Source organism: Hemitrygon akajei, chromosome 7 (genome assembly GCF_048418815.1).
Source record: "Hemitrygon akajei chromosome 7, sHemAka1.3, whole genome shotgun sequence".
Taxonomy (NCBI): domain Eukaryota; kingdom Metazoa; phylum Chordata; class Chondrichthyes; order Myliobatiformes; family Dasyatidae; genus Hemitrygon; species Hemitrygon akajei.
The window spans coordinates 84,815,371-84,831,605 of NC_133130.1; the positions used below are offsets into that span (position 1 = coordinate 84,815,371).

The window sequence follows — 16,235 nt, forward strand, 5'->3', positions numbered from 1 at the left end:
CTTTTCAAACAAATTCTCATAGATTGAGTCATAGTGACCTTAACAAGTTCTGCAATGATATCAGTCATCTGGGGAACTTTTTCTTTAAACCTCTGGTGAAATAAAGGCAATTAAAGAGTTAAATTATTATATTGAGTTTATCTCAAAACAATTCTTTAGGGCATACTTTTACCTTTGCAGCCAGAGAACAGGCTGAGTACTCAAAAAGCACAGGTATACTTCCTTGTCATTCAGTCCAGGCCCTTATCCAATTCCAATCCAGAAAGCTGAAGTCACTGATGGATTCAGTAATCTTACACAAAGTAATCTGGTCATGTGGTTGGGCCAGAATAAGACCTACACAGAAAATGCATCTGAAAATTCAAAAAAAACTACATCTGACATGATTACACCCCTCCCCCCATGCTTTTGGATATTAGGGCCAGCCAAAAACATATAAATATTATAAATAATATGCCAACTTAAACAGAAAATCATTTGAATTGATTTGCAGCTTAATCAATTAAAAACAACATACAATGAATGCACTGCAGTTTATGTGATTATTTATTTCGCACACCCATTCTCACAAATGGGCCGTGTGATACGGAAACCGCATTGCGGTGGACTGGAGGGCTCTAGAGCAGGCAGTTAAAACTGTTCACCACGGGTACCGGCCTACTGGCCATCAAGGACATGCATACAGAAAGGTACCAAAAAGAAACAGCAGTTTCTCGAAGGATCCCGCCCATCCTGCTCACGGACCGTTTGGTCGCCCTCCCATCAGGGAAGAGGTGACGCAGCATCGATGCCAGAATGAATGGGCTGTATGCTTTTTATTTTTATGCTACTTCAGATCCAGAGTTTTCTTTTACATTTGTGCACTGATGAATCACAATAAGTACTGTTGAATCTTGTACATTATGCTCAGTGCTCTATACGGAGTGGTGTCCAGGGTGGGTTATGGCTAAATTAAGGCATAGAAATCACTTGTGGAGCCTTTGATAAATACATCTATTTTTAAAGGCTTATTCAGGTCTTTTGAATAAATAGTATAATTCATACCTTTAAAATCATTAACATATATGTTGTATATAAAAAAAACACTATTGTTAAAATTCTCACTTTGTTGGCCAGAAAAATGTCTCATAATAAACATAGTTCATTCCCTTCCCACACCTCTTCCAAAGAAATTACTCTTGATAAGTGTTTCTGGAAAATGGGTTAACCTAGTCTTTGCCTTAACTATGTCTTATTTTCCCATTAAAATCAGAGTAATTTTTAATCTGTAGATCACCCACAAATCCAATTTGAATATTTCTAGTTAATTAAAGCCCGCTAACCCTCAGTATCTGAGGCATTCTGCTATCAAAGCAGGTTACATTCCAAGAGCTGCTGGAGGAATGTACATCCACCACAAAAGAAACAAAGCAGTCACATGAACGACACAGACTCTGTGACCAGAGTCCGCAAGGACTTGGTAATGCATGGAACTGCACACGTTCAACTATTCTTCCTTTACAACACATGCAAATACTTATAGAAAATCAGCAAGGGTTAAAAGTCATCTGATTGATTCACTCCATACAACTGGGACATCCATTCAACAAGCTGAAAATAATTTGCTTCACACAGCCTAAATCAGTACTGTGATCAATTTGGTAAGTGTAACAGATGTTTTACTTTCAGAGAATGCTGTTGTAGCTACTGTAAATATTCTTGATAATTAAGCATCATATTACTTCGCCAGTGCTGGCAAATTTTCTACAAAATGTTAAATTACAGGTTAGAAAAAATAAGATCACAAATTGTTCTACCTTTGTGGAATTAATGCTTAACTATTATGTGCACCTTTTAGTCTTTACCCAAATTTATTACAAAAATAAGAAAACATAATTCAAGTTTACACAGTTAAATACAATCCTTTGAGTAAAGAAAACACCAGTTAAAAGTTAAAAGTTGTGCTTTTAGATTTAACAAAAATTCACGGGAGCATTCAATACAGTTTTGTAAATAGATATGGAGATGAGAATGGCAAAACAGTATGAAGTAAACTATATTCAGAATCTGTTATTAATTCAAAATTACAGCAACATGAAAAATATCATCCATCACAACACCACACCCCCCACACACACATAAAATATGTACATATAATATGTGTGTGTGTGTGTTTTTTTGTCGGAATTAGAACAATCAACAGCAAGAATTGATCCCTATGTAAGGCTGGCAATTGTCTTCATTTGTATCATGTAGTTATACCAATGTTAAAATTACAACAGCATGCAAGAAAATTCATAACCAACTTGTGAATAAAACACTTGTGTCCTAGCAGCTATTTTAAAAAGTTAATAGACTTTTTTATAAATCAAACAACTAAATGACATATCTTATGTTAATCAATAAAACTAATAAAATCTAGTGTGGTAAAAAAATCAAAGTCTCTAGTACACAAAAAATGATTTACCTCAAGTATCTTTAGTTCTTTTCACTATTTGGGAGTACAATATTTAAACATAAAATGTGCTCAAAACTCTAAGATGTTGTGGCATAGCTGTAAAAAAAAATGCTGATTTGCTATCCAAGTAGACTTTAGTTGGAATAAACTGAGACAGGCTAGATGTTTGGGCCTTGCAATTAATTGTAAGTAGCATCCCTAATCCAAACATAAAGATCAAAGTGTAGGGTGAACCAAAAAAAAATTAGGAAATAGGAATGAAATGCAGGACCTTACAAACATACTCAAAATTCCACTGGCTCTTTTTGACATGATCTGGTTTACTGAACCTGGGAAGATAGGCTACGTCCTGGAGAAGGGAACTTCTAACAGAAGCTAATAGTTTTATGGCTTTTATTCACAACCTTAGACGGCCACTACAAAATATTTTACCTGCTAATTTGGTTGTCAGTTAAATCTTATTCCTAGACAGAAGATTTATTCTGGAAACCGGACATTGAATAATGTAAAAACTGTAAGCAGAAAACATTATATAAAATTAGATAAAATAGTGATTAAAATTATCTTGAGGTTGCATATAAGAACTGAATATTAAACAGCAACAACAATTCACCTTGAATGTGTTTTCTTTTCCCTCCTTAGGAACCAGGGTGCAATAGTTTTTATTAGAAATGGAACTTGTGGCTCTGTTCCTACTAGTGGAGACAATTTTTAATCACCCAAGAATCGCTGGTTCACCAATTGATAAGTCTAAGCACTTTTCATTCTACCTTATGAAAACTTATTCTCAAAATGATACTCAGCTTCACCTGTCAAGAATGAACATTAGTAGTATTCCAGTTAATGCCTTCCAAAGTTTGAGTGGTCTGGAAATACTCGAGCTGTCACAGAACAATCTGACTTACAACAGCTTGCCCTGTGGATCCCTAAACATAACAACATTAAGGCGTTTGAATATAGCCAGCAATCAACTTACAACTGTCCCAACATGTCTACCCACAGCTCTCGAATTTCTTGACTTGAGGAAGAACGTCATTCAGTGGGTTAATTTTTCAGAGTTTATGGATCTTCACAAATTGAAAATTTTACTTCTAAGCCATAATAACATCTCAAAAATTGGGTCTTCAGGGACAAAGCTCCCACACATTGTTTCACTGGATCTCAGCTATAATAACTTTACAAGGTCACAATGGAAATTTCAGGGGCCTAATCTCAGGACGCTAAGACTTGAAGGAAATCCTTTGCAAGAAATTAGCCCTTATGAATTCAATCCTTTCCCCAAGCTACGTTACCTAAACCTGTCCTCAACATCTTTGGAATCATGCAGTTACAAAGCATTTGCATCTGAAACAAAAAGTATCGAAACCCTTGATCTGAGTGAAAACCTTTTCAAAACCTGTAAGTACTACTATGCTCAATTTGTTAAATTCTGTACCACAAAAATGTAGTGCCCTCTCAAAGAAGAAATGAACTTACTTAGCCTAGAGATTCTGCTCAATTGCACCAGCTTTTCATGGAAAATTCACCTAAAATCAGTGCACACAGAAGACTGCACAATTTGAATGCAAAATGTATTTCCTTATATTGATCTCAAAAACACCACACAAAAAGTAGGCCCATCCAATCAAACTGTATTCTCCCCCTACTGAGTTATCCATTTCTGGAAAATTTGTTAATTGCCTATACTACATAGATTCACAAATGTCATGATGGCACTTATGTTCATGAATGCATTTCTGAAGAGCTTGATTACAACTTGATTTCTTTAAAATACTTCAATAATGAATACCGTATCACAAGAGCTTGCAATTTTATAAGTTCCATTTAAAATCTGCTTATTCACAAGTAACAGAGAGAGACAAAAAAAAGATTAAAACATTTTCAGCAGTATTCAAATTTAAAGTTTTATCACATTACAGCTACATTTTAAAATTCAACGCAACAGATTTTGCATTACACGGCAGGCAACATACGGTAGAAATGTTGTTGGTGGTGCTTAGGACTGCCAAGGAGAATAATATGATTAAAACAATGTTCACCCATTTCAGAGACACATGAGACTGCAGATTCTGTAATCTGTAGCAGATTACAAACTGCTGGAGGAACTCAATGCACCAGGACATATCTGCGGAGGCAAAGGAATAGTCAACATCTCAGATCAAGACACTATCGACTGTCCCTTTACCACTCAGATGCTGTCTCACCCACCGAGTTCCTCCAGTAGTTTGTTTTTTGTACAACCATTTCACCTCTACCCCCGTTTATTCAAGTTCCTGAATTTGAAGCACACACTCAAAACTTTAAAACACATCAAATGGCTATCAAATAATAAACCAACTTTATCAAAAATAAATGTCAGGCAAGGAATGTCAGAATTTACCATGCCAACTGTGCTTAGCAAATTTAATAACCTTGCATTTAAAACATTTTATTCAGAAATTAAGAATTAAATTAGATGACAACATACATTAAAAATAGACTAAACTACCACTGAAGTGGGCCAGTTGGTGGTGTAGTGGCATCAGTACTGGACTTCAGGGCAGATGGTCCCGAGTTCAAACCCACCCAGCTGGGCAGCAGCAGCATCTGTGCGGAAGAAAAGCCTGGCAATCCACTTCCATATCTTGCCATGAAAACCCTATGGACGCTATGGTCCATGAGGTTGAAGAGTCAGACTTGACTTGACGACTGAACAACAACCACTGAAGTGAATTTGGATTGTGCGGGAGAGTAGAGGTAGTGACTCAAGAGGCAGAGAAAGGAGAAAGTCAGGAATTGGTATTTGACCTGACAAAAATATTCACTGGTAGCATTACTTGAAGGACATATTCAGCAGCTTAGTTAATTCTTCATTCTGATATCCCAAACAAAAGAAGAGCACTTCATCTATTTCAACAGCAACATTTGAAAATAATACATTGGTTGTTTATTTTAAATCAGGTGTTCTTAGAAGCATTCAAAACTAACCATGTTTCACAAATAAAATAAGACATCACACTCCAAATGTTGTGTCTTTTCTTCCCAACCTACAAAAGCTTTCGCTAAATAGTTCCTCAAATTTTGTCATATATTTGCAAGATGAGTTCTTCAGCTGTTTAAAAAAATAATACCCTAGCTAAAGTAGTTAAGTACGCTCTATGACTTCTACACCTTTCGCAGCTGATATTCACTTTTTATGACCTGAATGTGAAAAAGATCATCCGAATATAACACATACCGGTAACTGATTTACTGAAGGAGCCAGGACAAACATGTAAAGTCAGGGTAAGGAAAATTTATTTGTATTCAAGTTGGTAAACTCTTAATGAAGAAGCTTAAAAAAAATCCTATGTATCAGTCACTAAAAATAGCCATGAACATAAATGTCAAAAAACATTTCTGCTGCTGTTACAAATATAATTTTCAATAATTTACAAGGATTGGGATAAATTGTAGATTTAAAGAGGTACTCATTTCTGAAACAGCCATAATCTCTGATTTTCCCATCGTAAACTATAACATCTTTCTGTACATGGTTTTTTAAAGGAATGAATACACTAGATAATCACTAATTTTACAATTACAGTTGACCCACAGTGTTTTGAAGGATTAAGCAATTTGCAGATCCTATGGATGAGGAGAATGCCCTTTCTTCAGTCTCTGCCTGATGATCTATTTCTCTACACTTCAAATCTTACTCAAGTGAACTTGGAAGAAAATTCCCAACTACACTTTGTGAAAAGTAGTATGTTTGAACAACTCCCACATTTACAGACACTTTCTCTCAAAAGGTAAATTATTCAACCTTCCTATAAGTAAATCTATTTCCATAATACATTTTGTTGAGAAATAATTTAAATACCTATCCTTCTATGATATTTTTCCAGTTATTTATTAAATACTTACGTATTTAAATATTTATTAAAGTTTTCATTTGGAAAATTTAATACATACCTGTGCATGCCAATATATGATATAAATGCACTTAAGGTCATATACCTGTTTAACCTTATAAATTCATGATATTTTTCTTTCACAGTTCTGACAAAAGGTCTTTGATCTGAAATGTTAACTTTTTCTCTTTGTCTGGCCTGCTCAGTGCTTCCTGCATTTTCTGTTTTTATTAGCCTGGTCTTAGTTCAAATGCTTAGTTAAACCTTTTAAAAGGGGTGCTAAAGCTAGACGAGTATAGCAAATTATACGCTTTTTACTTGGAACAACAATTTCAAGTTCAATTTATCGTCATCCAACCATATGCATGAACACCGCCAACAGAACAATGTCCCTCCAGACCAAGATGCACTGTGTCGTACATATAACTCACAAAGTAATATTACAAGTAATTTTCATTTATGACACAAATAAGTAAACAGTATAAAGCTATAATGCAACCAGCACTTCATATTGATGGGACCAGGGTGGTAGCGGGACCAGGGTAGTAGCAGGGAGTTCAGATGTCTTACAGCCTGGGGGAAGAAGCTGTTTCCCATTCTAACAGTTCTTGTCCTAATGCTACTTAGACAGATGGGAGGGATCATTAACAATACCGAGAGCCCTGTGTACACAGCAGTCCTGATAAATATCTCAGCTGTCCTTGCAATCCTTTGTAGGTCTTGCAATCAGATGCCTGGCAATTCCCATACTAGAGGGTGATGGAGCTGGTTAAAGACACTTTCAGTGATGTTCCTGTAGGAATTGGTTAGAATGTGGGGGAGAGAAGCTGCATTCATCTCTGTCTCCTCAGGAAGTGGAGATGCTGCTATGCTTTCTTGATGAAAGAGGTGGTGTTGAGGAACCAAGTGTGCAGTATGTATCCATTATGTGCACTCCCAAAAACTTGCTGCTCCCACAGAGCAGCCATTTCTGTGCAGTGGGGAAAGGTCAGCGTGCATGTTCCTAATGTTCTCTTTGGTCTTGTCCAGATTGAGACTCAAATTATAGTGCACGCACAATTCTACCAGCTGCTCTATCTCCACTCTGTACACCGTCTCGTGGTCTTTGATGAATAGGGCAACCACTGTTGTGTCAGCAGTGAACTGAGCATGCACCCTGGGGGCCAACAACATTCAGCATGACGGAGCAAGAGATGGTTCCACCAACACAGCATGACTGTGGCCTTTCTGTCAGTAAGTCCAGGATGCAGTTACAGAGAGCAGTGAGGACAGTTTATCCACCGGTTTCTGAGGGGTGATCATATTTAACACCAAGCTAGGCAATAAGCAGCATTCAGGCACATGAGGCACAATTTTCCAGGTGTGACAGGATGGAGTGGAGTGCATCAGCATCAGCAGACCAACCTGGGTGATAAGCAAAATAGAAAGGGTCCAATGTGACAGGGAGTTGGGATTTAATGAGATCCATAACCAGCCAACCAAAGCACACTCCATTATTGTTGTGATCAGTGCCACTGGACAGTAGTCAGGCAGGTTACTGTCACCGTGTTGGGCACCGGGATGAAGCCTAGGGAGACAGTCCATTATTCCAGAGAAATATTGAAGATATCCATTAGATGGCTGCACAATCCCTCAGCACCTGACCAGGTACATTATCAAGCCCTGCAGCTTTACCTGGGTTGACCCTGGCTATGGTCTTCCTCATATCAGCTGCGGCCAGTCAGAGTGCCTGCTTCTCAATAGGAAGGGTTCCTTCTTCATCTGCACGTTATTCCATGCATCAAACCGAGTGTAAAAGACATTCAGACTGTCAGAAAGAGGAGTGTCACTGTCATTGATATGCAGAGCAGACTTGTAGTTCATTATGGTCTGAATACCCTGCAACATGCGTCTCATATCTCTGCTGTATGTTCCCTGTGAATAATCTCATTTTACCTTCCTATGGTGTGGGAAAACAGCTCCCGCTGACCTGAAAGCTCTCTTATCCCCCAGTCTGAAAGCAGCTTCCCAATCTCTCAGCCATGCCCGGACCTCAATTATCAGCCATGGCTTCTGATTTGCCGTCACATAGATTTGCTTAATAACAAAACCCCCAATGCACTTCTCTATGTAGCCAGTCACAGATCTCACATATTCATATATGTTAATATGATGGTCATAGGTAGCCACCTCCCCAAACACATTCAAGTCCAAGTTTTCAAAATAGTCCCACAATGATGAGGGTTTCCCTGAACATGCTCCAGTCCGTGTTTTCAAAATAGTTTCCTAATGCTAAGGTTGCTCCTTCCAGCCAGCTCTTTACCTCCCTTTGAACTGGTTTAAACCATCGAGGTGGGTGGTCTGCAAGTCATTGGTGCATTAGCACAGGGGTAGGAATGTATACAGCCACAATCACAATAGCAGTGAAGCCCCTTGGAAAACAGAAGGGCCTGCACTTCACCATTAAGAACTCTACCAAAGGCGAAAAGTGTTCACATACCAGTTCTTATTAAGATACCTCTCCACCATGGGTTTTGCCAGAAATTGAGGGAATTCTAAAAGCCCAAAAAGAGACAAAACTCTCTAATTGGATGGCTGCCTCAGGAGTCCTATCCTGGAGCCCCACGTTTCCATCAGAGTGAGCATACAGCTGTTCCTTATGTCATGCTGATTCAGTCTCAGACACAGGTTAATCTACTTTATTTTCCAGTGATCGATCCTCTCAAAGCAGAATTGACAGGAGAGCTGACTTGCAGGGTTTCGCCTTTAATCACACAAGAATACCTCTACACTTTTTGAGTTTTTGTTTCCATGCACACTGCTTCTGACAGTTTCTCCCCCCGGTGGCTGTAGCAGGTGACAACACAGAATGCAATAAGCCCAAGCTGTGAAGCACATCCGCCATCCAATGACTCACCAGTGAGGTAGACTTGCAGTACCTGGTATTCTAAATATCCAGCAGTGCCTTGTGATCGTACGAAAGATGGAAAGGACGAACAATTGTACCACTACTTGGAGCTGGATTCCGATTAGATGCATCACCATCTTGTGGTTCTGGACCAAAAGGGTTTTTAAAAAATAATTTTAACCAAAAAAAACATAATCATTCAAATTAATGAACTTACTGTGATATAATAATGGAGATATATTTGGCCAATTTAAAATCATCCTGTAATTAAAGTAAAAGGAACTTGGTCAGAAAAGAATTATGCTGATTATTTTGGGGAGTGCTGCAATATTAAGCACTGTTATGTTCCAAATACCACAATAACAATTCCAGCCAAACAGGGTATGTTTAACCATTATAACTAGAACATGAAGTAGTCAATGGGGGACAATTTGTGCCACAATACCTACTAGAAACAATAAAATTAAAAAAGCAGACACAATTCAGCCAGCACTGTATGTAATGTTAAGAGTCTGTAGATTACAAAATGTGCAAAGACCATGCAATCACAAAGAAAGTTACAATGGACAGAGGCCAAATGCATTCAGGAGGATCAGATCCTGTATGGCTCAGTGCAACAAAATAAAATTATTTAAAAGGACCATAAAGGAGATTAAAACAGCAAAAAAAAACATTTAAATTGTTGCTATTTGCTGTTCTAGTTGCAACCTAACAGAATTCAGACCCTGGAAATTATTCACCAATTCAACCATCAAAATAACCCTTTCTGGAAACCATCTGGTTTGTAGCTGTGAACTTGCCTGGTTGATTAAGGAACCAGAAAAGACATTTCTGAACAGGTAAGGGCTATCTTTACCATAGTGTAATTTTTGTAATTACGCATATAGAAACAGAATGCCATATTTGAGAATAACATTTAGTTGACTGTGACAAAAATAACCTGCTTGTCTTCATCCTTAACTACCTACCACCACATTCTCCTCTCAAAACTTTCTCCACCAGCACCAAAATGGATGGAGCTCTGCATGTAATTCAGGTCTTCTCCATCTAATCATTGCCAGATTTCCACAAATGCTTCTCATCACACTTTTATTATTTCAACCTACCAACCACACCCCTCACAACCAGCTTTCAAAGTATCTACCCTTTGTTTTAACAAATATTTCTATATAAACACAAATGATTGGGAACCCTTTGCAATTATCTGGCTTTCTGCACTACTCATAAAATGTGATCTGATCTTCATCTAAGTCACAGACAGACAAAAAAAATGCCTAAACTAATAACAAAATACAGTAACAATTGTACACAATAACACACAAACAATTGTACTTTACATGTTTTTATTGAACACACTGTTCAATCATTCACAATCCAGGCTGGAAAATGTACAAGTCCTTGAAGTCAGTAACTAGTAGAACCTCCTTTAGCAGCAATAACTTCCATCAAAAATATCCTGCAGCTGCTGATCAGACGTGCACAATGGCAAGGATGAATTTTAGACCATTTCTCCATACAAAACTGTTTCAGTTCATCAATATTTCTGGGATACGTTGCAGGAACAGCCCTCTTCAAGTCATGCCACAGCATATCAATTGGGTTAAGGTCTGGACTCTAACTTGGCCATTCAAAAACACAAATTTTCTTCTTTTTAAACCATTCTGTTGTTGATTTGCTCTTGTTTCAGATCACTGTCTTGTACATCATACAACTTGCATTAAGCTTCAGGTGATGTTCCGCTACCCTGATATCCTCCTGTAAAATGGCTTGATACAATTTTGAATTAATTGTCCCCTCAACGTTTGCAAGCTGTCCAGGTCCTGAGACAGCAAAGCCGCCCCAAACCATGATGCTCCTTCCACCATGCTTCACAGTTGGGATGAGGTTTTGGTGTTGGTGTGCAGTGGCCTGTTTTCTCCAAACACAGCAGTGCGCATTTCTCCCAAAAAGTTCAACTTTTGTTTTATGTGCAAACTTAAAACATGCAGCAATGCTTTTTTATTGGAGATCAGTGGTTTCCTCTGTGGTGTCCTTCCAGTGTTTTTCTTGTAGTGGACACATGATCAGAAACTTTAGCAAGTTCTAGAGATTTCTGCATGTCTTTTGTTGTTACCCTTGGGTCCTTTTGCACCTCCTTCAATGTTGCAAGTTGTGCTCTTGGTGTGATCTTTGCAGGACACTCACTCCTAATAATAGCAGTTAGCGGTCAAATGCTGATTACATCAATGTCAAACAGTAAACTAAAAGGACAGAAGCTTACTGTATAATTAGAGGCTGCAGGCTTCTGTGTTTTTAGTTACTATAAATGGACTAATATTGGTCATAATCTTGACACCAATTATTACATACAATTACCGCTGAAGTTTTGGGTGATAAATATACAATTTTCTGGCATAGTTTTGATTGGAGAATAAACAATTAAATATTATGTTTTGATCATATAATTAACTCTGTTTTTTAATGCTCCGTAACTTGCCTTCCTACATGTGTAAAAGAGCAAACGATACCGGATGTGTAAAGTATGGTCCTCAAAGACAGATTTTATTGCCTGGCTTCATTGACGAATGCAATAGAAATGGAAGGGCTACAGAAGAATTGCAGACTTACAGCAGAACTGTACAAAACCAACAGCAAGAGCATACGACAGCAGTATATCAGAATCCTTCAGGGATCAAGGTCAAGTTAAGCAGCAAATTACCAATACAATGTTCAACCAAGTTTCAATTAAGCTTCACATCTTTCACAAATAGTACTAACCTGCTCCATGCATTACTACTCCTTAAAACACCTTCTCATCCACACTTTGGTACTCTGCAGACCAAAGAAAGATCTAATAATGAAACTTGGAATAAAATTAAATCAAGCATAAAAATTGCATTAACACTGCCTATCACAAGCAGATATCAAACAACAGCTAAACACAACCCCCAAACCACCACAGATCACACAGAGACTGGTCCTCACACAACAAATAATGGAGGAGAATCAGAGACTGAGATTGACCCAAGCATCAGAAAAGGAACTGTGACCAAACCTTATCCAATGACAACTGGCAGAAGTCAATCCAGAACTATCAGAGATCAAATGAGGGCCAAGCTTTACCCCACAACCAAATACCACTGTAGGACTAAACGTCACTCACTGACAACCACAAAAGAAACTGGGACTGAACCTCACCCAACCAGAGAACAAACTGGGACCAAACCTCACCCAACAACCAACGAACAAAATGGGACTGAACTACACCCACTGACAACCAGAGATGAAACTGGGTCTGAACCTCACCCAACCAGAGAACAAACTGGGACTGAACCTCACCCAACCAGAGAACAAACTGGGACTGAACCTCTCCCAACCGGAGAACAAACTGGGACCAAACCTCACCCAACCAGAGAACAAACTGGGACCGAACCTCACCCAACCAGAGAACAAACTGGGACCAAACCTCACCCAACAACCAACGAACAAAATGGGACTGAACTACATCCACTGACAACCAGAGATGAAACTGGGTCTGAACCTCACCCAACCAGAGTACAAACTGGGACCAAACCTCACCCAACAACCAACGAACAAAATGGGACTGAACCTCACCCACTGATAATCAGAGAACAAACTGGGACTGAACCTCTCCCAACCAGAGAACAAACTGAGACCGAACCTCACCCAACCAGAGAACAAACTGGGACTGAACCTCACCCAACCAGAGAACAAACTGAGACCGAACCTCACCCAACCAGAGAACAAACTGGGACCAAACCTCACCCAACAACCAACGAACAAAATGGGACTGAACTGCACCCACTGACAACCAGAGATGAAACTGGGTCTGAACTTCACCCAACCAGAGTACAAACTGGGACCGAACCTCTCCCAACCAGAGAACAAACTGGGACTGAACCTCTCCCACTGATAATCAGAGAACAAACTGGGACTGAACCTCACCCAACCAGTGAACAAACTGGGACCGAACCTCTCCCAACCAGAGAACAAACTGGGACCAAACCTCTCCCACTGATAATCAGAGAACAAACTGGGACTGAACCTCACCCAACCAGTGAACAAACTGGGACCGAACCTCTCCCAACCAGAGAACAAACTGGGACTGAACCTCTCCCAACCAGAGAACAAACTGGGACTGAACCTCTCCCAACCAGAGAACAAACTGGGACCAAACCTCTCCCAAACAGAGAACAAACTGGGACTGAACCTCTCCCAACCAGAGAACAAATTGGAACCGAACCTCACCCAACAACCAGAGAACAAACTGGGACTGAACCTCACCCAACCAGCGAACAAACTGCAACTGAACCTCACCCAACCAGAGAACAAACGGGGACTGAACCTCACCCAACCAAAGAACAAACGGGGACTGAACCTCTCCCAACCAGAGAACAAACTGGGACTGAACCTCACCCAACCAGAGAACAAACTGCGACTGAACCTCACCCATTGACAACCAGAGAAGAAAATGGGACTGAACCTCACCCATTGACAACCAGAGAACAAACTGAGACCGAACCTCACCCATTGACAACCAGAGAAGAAAATGGGACTGAACCTCACCCATTGACAACCAGAGAAGAAAATGGGACTGAACCTCACCCACTGATAATCAGAGAACAAACTGGGACTGTACCTCTCCCACTGACAACCAGAGATGAAAGTGGGACTGAATTTCAGACACCAGCAGCCAGAGATCCAACTTGGAACAAATCTTACCCAACAACATCCAGAGACGATACAGGAACAATCAGAAGTCAAACTGGGACTATAGCTAACCTGATCACTACCAGTGATCAAAATGACAATAAACACTACCCACTGTTTACCAGAGTACAATCAGGTACTAAACAATACTCAACAGTAACAATGCAGACAGCAACATACACACCCAAAAAGGGGCCCGTATTTATACACATTGAAGATGACGATACAGACTCGTTGGAAAAAGAAGAAATCACAAGCCCTATGCCTGGTGACTGTAATTATGATCCATGTAGACACTGGCAAGTACCTTGTCATGACTTGCAACATTTGACAGGCTGTCTTTGCCCTGTCACAGCTGGAGAAGATGTTATACCGGATCCAGTGAAAATACAAAAGGTTATGAAGATTACAGACAATTCAGCAGAAATCTTCTGGTGTGCTCCTAGCTCTACAGTAATGTATTACTATATTATTTATCAATCTGATGACAACAGACGTTTGTACAAGACTGACACCATCAAACCGACATATCGAAGATACACTTTACGTGACCTTACTGCAGACAGCACATATCATACCTGTGTGGTGGCTGTGAATAAAGCAGGATCAAGTACCACAAATAGCATCTGGCCTTCAAAAGGCTCATGCTATATATTCAAGACTAAACCAAACTACAATAATATATTTTATATAGCCTCTACTGTCATTATTGCCATTCTTTTCATACTTGTAATCACACTATCGTTCTGCTTGTGCAAAATTTATCAAAGGGGACGATTAACTAGTTTATCACGCATAAGCTTGGATCCCCTTAGTTTGCAAAATCCAGCATTTGAAGACCATCTGGAGCTAGCAGATCCAAGAACAGAACACACAAATAGTCCAGACTCTGAACAGATTCTTTAAAGTTAAAACTTAAAACCACTCCAAGGAAAACCTGCCTAAAATTAACTATGTAACAATTTTATAATTATATTTTGGAATCTTATACATCTCATCAACTGTTGTTTGTTCTTTTGCAATCATTCAAACTATACTGTTATTTATAAAAGTATGGTTTCATTAAGTGTACAAGGTGCAGATTTTCAATCATTTACTCAGATTGCTATGTGAAGGAATTACGTAAATATGTGAAATTAAATAAAACATTTCCTGTATTTACTACCTTAGATAATAAAAGGATTTATCAAAAAAAATCTCCAGTGTTGCACTGCTCTTTAAAGAGCAAACTGTAATACAAATTGGCATGTGGCTGAAAGAGGAAATGTGATCTGTAAAGAATAAATAACAAATTCTGGGGGATCAAATCAGTGAATGCTTTTGATGCAAACACCTTCCAACTGAGAAATAAAAAGATGGATTTTTAAATGGTCAACCAACTGTTTTGAATTAGAATTAGGTTTAATATCATTGCATACCTCATGAAATTTGTTATTTTGCTGCAGCAGTAGAGTGTAATACATAATATTACATATTTAGGAAAATTACAAATTACCATAGGAAAAATATTTATAATTAAATAAGTAGAGCAAAAGAAGAAACCAAAAATAAATACGGTGAGCCGGTGGGGAAGAAGCTATTCCAAAAATGTTAAGTGAGTCTCTTCTGGCTACTCAGCCTTCTCCTTGACTGCAGCACTAAGGGGACATGTTCTAGATGATGGGGGGGTCCTTAATGATCAATGCCACCTTTTCGTAGTATTGTCTTCCGAAGATGTCCTCCACGCAAGGCAGCCTATAATGGAGCTGGAGCTGGCAGAGTTTACAACTTTTTCTGATCCTGTGCGAAGTCCCTCCATACCAGACGCGATACAACCAGTTAGAATGCTCTCTGGAAAAATTTGTTAGTCTTTGGTGACATACCAAATCTCCCCAAACTCCTAATATATAGCCACCGCTGTTCCTCCTTTGGAATTGCATCAATATGTTGGGTCCAGGACAGATCATTAGACATTCTGACATCAAGGAACTTCAAACTGCTCACCCTTTTCACTGCTGATCCCTTGATAAGGATTAGTGTTCATTTCCTCGACTTCCCCTTCCTAAAGTTCACAATCAATTCTTGGGTCTTACTGACATTGAATGCAACAAAGTTGTTGCAATGCCACTGAACCAGCTGATTCATCTCACTCCTGCTTGCCTCCTCATCACCATCTGAAATTCTTCCACAAATGATGCCTTTTCCACTGCATGGTTTCAGTTTTTTTTTTAAACTGAGAGTAGGGGGGGAATTAGGCATACAGTCACCTACATTTACAGCATTTTATTTTTTCTTCATAAGCACCTACTATATATCATGCCTCACACCTAAGGAGTTTTCATGGCTTTGC

At 39.0% G+C, this 16,235-nt stretch overlaps 2 protein-coding genes across 2 annotated transcripts in view; one reads left to right on the top strand and one right to left on the bottom strand.

The window, feature by feature from the left end:
• Positions 1–16,235, bottom strand: part of crls1 (cardiolipin synthase 1) — a 66,808-nt gene that overhangs the window by 26,503 nt on the left and 24,070 nt on the right. The gene's annotated exons all lie outside the window — the stretch shown is intronic.
• Positions 1,410–15,245, top strand: LOC140730621 (uncharacterized). Its single transcript, XM_073051333.1, has 5 exons — positions 1,410–1,640; positions 3,080–3,835; positions 6,003–6,207; positions 9,898–10,035; positions 11,692–15,245. The coding sequence occupies exons 2-5, from the start codon at positions 3,109–3,111 to the stop codon at positions 14,810–14,812; spliced, it is 4,191 nt and encodes a 1,396-aa protein (XP_072907434.1). The 5' UTR covers positions 1,410–1,640; positions 3,080–3,108; the 3' UTR covers positions 14,813–15,245.

What these genes read in the sequence shown, in the direction of transcription:
- LOC140730621 (XM_073051333.1), top strand. Translation starts at nt 3,109, where the DNA reads ATGGAACTTGTGGCTCTGTTCCTACTAGTGGAGACAATTTTTAATCAC. An exon ending in TGAAAACCTTTTCAAAACCT is followed by an intron (nt 3,836 to 6,002) that starts GTAAGTACTACT and finishes TTACAATTACAG; the next exon opens with TTGACCCACAGTGTTTTGAA. An exon ending in GAAAAGACATTTCTGAACAG is followed by an intron (nt 10,036 to 11,691) that starts GTAAGGGCTATC and finishes CATGTGTAAAAG; the next exon opens with AGCAAACGATACCGGATGTG.